Here is a 3,310-nt window from a genome sequence, read left to right on the forward strand (position 1 = left end):
TTTCATAAAAACAATTGTCCGCTTTGCTTGAAACTAATCTCAGTTTGGACGGGCAAAGGTGTAGTACATGTATTATGGAACATAAAAACAAAAATATAAAAAAAAACTATTATTCTTTCCAACCTTTGCGATATGGAATGGTTGAAACTTGATACAGGTGCTGGGCATGACACGTCGTAAAAGTATTTCTTGAACAAGAGTCTCATCATGGTTTCGATCAATTGCGCCAACTCAGCTTATTAGTCTCGTTCTCCAGCTAGGTTTGGCTTAATTCAATTTGGCTTAATTCAACGAAAGCTTGTTTGTTTCTGGCCGAATCTGACGAGTTGAAGTTAACCCGGAATCTGGACAACTTTGCTTGATCTCGTACCAGCGCATCTACCTCTCCAATACTTGATTCTATAAGTCTAATCAAATAATATAAGCAAATACTTTTTCTATTTAGAATACCTCTATATAGTATTGTGCTTGCATCTTCAAATAAAACCAAAAAGATGTTCTGTCAGAGGTCGCACCAAAATCCATTTTTTCGCGGAAGATTGAATAGTCTCCGCCCAGTTTCTGGCAAATGTCGCGCTCAGGAGTGTCCAATGTGGACTCCACGATGGGCTTCACGCTCATTGCCCCATTCCTGCCATAATCTCAGTTGCGATTCCGCCCACCGACCGCCATGAGCAGCTCTGGTTCGAACAGCAGCGAAGCCGACGTCGGCAGTGTCAACACGGCCAGTGCGGCCAGCGATGCCGGGTCCATCGTGTTCACTAGCGCCCCCAAGACAGAATCCTCCAACAGCGGAGACTCATGCACCTGGTACTCTGGCGGCATCTGCTCCAACCCTCGGTCCTGCTCGGACTGCTTGAATGTCGCCATCCCAGGCCAAGATGTGAGTTAGGACTCGAAAAGTTTACGCTAAAATGCACGATTACTGACTTAACCTCGGTGTATTTTGCAGTGTGCCATCAGTGCTTACGGCGAGTGTATGAACTCGTATATGCTGTCGAGTGTGGGAGGATATCCGATGAACACTTTCACGTACTGCTCCGCGAACGACTCGGTTTGTTCAGCTTGTAAAGCGAACTGGACTCGCGACGATAGTGCCGGAATGTATGTGGAACCGAATGCCATGTGTGTGGGGGAGAGCGGCTGCATTTGCATTGCTTCTTGTGAATTACCCGACCGCGATGACAATATTGTGGATAACTGGTGCATCCCGGCACTCGATGGATCCCAGTTCCGGTTGGTTGCGGGCCTGATTGCCGGCACAATTGCACTCTTTGTTATTGCTACGATCCTCACGAAGCGGCAACTCGCCCGTCGCCAGCGACAAGATGCTGAAGACCGCGAGGCGCGCAATGCTGCGCGTGCAGCTCAGCGGCAAGCGCGTCGTCCTGCTGGATTGGCTCACTTGCCGCAACTGAGCTTGTCAGGCTGGTCCGACATGCGCGAGAAACTCGTTTCCAGCGAGCAGAGCCAGTTGGCGGGTGAGAGCGTGACGAAGCCGACGCTAGCACGGTCATCTACGACGCCACCTGCTGCTATTGTCGAAGAAGGCGACGGGTATCGGCCCATGTCGCCCAGTGAGCACCCTCCTCGCCGCGAGCTGTGAGGAATTACTCTGTTGGAGTGAGGTCATATAATCACGTCGGAAATGTATCAACTATTCTTCATGTATCGAAATTTTGTGTTAAACTGTAACTTTTAGAGAATGTATTATAATGAAGGAAAAAAAAAAATGCTCGTGTCAGTCTGTAAGACGTGGAGCAGACGAGTTGATGGGCGACATTACGGGCGCTGAAGGTTCAGCGCCTTCGAGTTGGAGATAATTCGCCGACGGGGAAAGAATTGGAAGACTATTCTCGATGACTGGGCACTGTTGTATACAGATTCGCTGTTGCATTTCATGGCGCTCTTTCTCGATGAGATCAGCGCGCATGGATTCCCACCCGAACAAGTTCAAAAGTCGAGGCTTGGAGCTTGATGAACTGGTGATTGGTTCTCCAATAACGATTGTTCTTCGCCGCTGCAACTCCTCCACTCTCCTTTTGCTGTGATGGTGGTGAATTGTGATCACCATCGCCAACGTTGCCACCAGCGTGAGAATGATTGCGATCGCAACGCACCAAAACACCGCGTATCCTTGTAGATTGTCTCCTTTGTCGTCTTTATGATCATTTTCGCTAGGATTTCTATGATCTGCTGTACTCAACCCGGAACAATCACTGCCACCGACGACGTATATCCAGCTCGGTAATTCGCATACTTGGACAAACACGCAGCGCTCAGTCCCGTAGACGAAGCCTCCGTTAGCGAGCTGGTATTCATCCAACAGAACGTCGTTGGCCTCACAGTACGTTGTGTTTGCTGCTGGAAATTCCAACTCGATGTGGATATCTATCAGATTGCGCGGTGGTTGCGTCGCTTTCTGACTGTTGCTAGAGCTTCTACCATTGCTAGATTCCTTGTTATCCATTGGAGATGACACCACTCGGAAATCTACCGAGACGTCGTAGTTGCCTACAATGGAGACACATCGTCCTACCTCGTTGATCATGCAGCCGTCCGGTTCCTTGTTGAGCTCAGAGTTGAGGCAGTCGTAACAAGTACGAGGTGCTCGACAGCCTCCTATATCCGCTGGGTAATACGAGCAGGTTCCTTGTGTTCGGTCGTCATTCGGAGGATGTGACGATGTCTGTACTCGACGACGAAGACCGGAACGAACCGATCCAGTTTTTCCAGTGGGCGATGGCATCGCTTCAGCGGTTTACTAATGTCTTATACGTGGCGCAATGAGAAGGAGAAGGGCTCCATTGCGACGGTGGTTTCGAGTCGATTGCTGCACGTACGTCGGAAATAAATCCTTCCGACGTTTTGAAAGCCACTTCAACGTCATGCACACGACTAGTCAGAAGGCAGCGCTAATAGGTTTTCAGACCCTTTCGCACCAAAGCTCGCACTTGCACTAAAGACGATCACAGCGATCATCGCAAGTGGCTACTAACCAGTCACAGGGTTGTTTTTCTCCTGCTCCGTTGCCGGACAGCAAAAGATAGTTTTTGCCGTCGAAGGCGAGTTGCACTGGTACGTCTTTCTCATGCACACAACAGTGTGGGCTTTCGAACAGCAGATCGGAGGCTGCTTTCCTCCCACGCTTCTACGTCAACGTAGCAGCCGGCAGCCAACAGGCTTCGGCACAACATGTTTTAGCTCTCATGAAACTTTGGTCATCACCATCGGCAGTTCATACTTAGCTGGAAATCGCAGATGGAAAGCTTCTGCCACATTTTGAAAATTGCAAAATGGCACTTCGATT

At 49.3% G+C, this 3,310-nt stretch overlaps 3 protein-coding genes across 3 annotated transcripts; 1 reads left to right on the forward strand and 2 right to left on the reverse strand.

Annotated features, from left to right (window-relative positions):
• Positions 1 to 256: 256 nt before the first annotated feature.
• Positions 257 to 621, reverse strand: PPTG_23133 (hypothetical protein; the record flags this gene model as incomplete). Its single annotated transcript, XM_008908605.1, has 2 exons — positions 257 to 399; positions 516 to 621. The coding sequence occupies 2 exons, from the start codon at positions 619 to 621 to the stop codon at positions 257 to 259; spliced, it is 249 nt and encodes an 82-aa protein (XP_008906853.1).
• PPTG_12556 (hypothetical protein) lies at positions 533 to 1,743 on the forward strand. The gene is made up of 2 exons (XM_008908606.1): positions 533 to 883; positions 953 to 1,743. Exons 1-2 carry the CDS (start codon positions 671 to 673, stop codon positions 1,604 to 1,606), a joined length of 867 nt encoding a protein of 288 aa, XP_008906854.1. The 5' UTR covers positions 533 to 670; the 3' UTR covers positions 1,607 to 1,743.
• On the reverse strand, positions 1,742 to 2,749 carry PPTG_12557 (hypothetical protein; the record flags this gene model as incomplete). Its single annotated transcript, XM_008908607.1, has 1 exon — positions 1,742 to 2,749. One exon carries the CDS (start codon positions 2,747 to 2,749, stop codon positions 1,742 to 1,744), a length of 1,008 nt encoding a protein of 335 aa, XP_008906855.1.
• Positions 2,750 to 3,310: the final 561 nt, after the last annotated feature.

The sequence above is a fragment of the Phytophthora parasitica genome (assembly GCF_000247585.1).
Source record: "Phytophthora parasitica INRA-310 unplaced genomic scaffold supercont2.30, whole genome shotgun sequence".
NCBI lineage: Eukaryota > Oomycota > Peronosporomycetes > Peronosporales > Peronosporaceae > Phytophthora > Phytophthora nicotianae.

Excerpts from the sequence above, each read along its gene's own strand:
- PPTG_12556 (XM_008908606.1), top strand. The coding sequence starts at position 671 with ATGAGCAGCTCTGGTTCGAACAGCAGCGAAGCCGACGTCGGCAGTGTC. Across the intron at positions 884-952 it reads TCGCCATCCCAGGCCAAGAT|TGTGCCATCAGTGCTTACGG; the intron begins GTGAGTTAGGAC and ends TGTATTTTGCAG.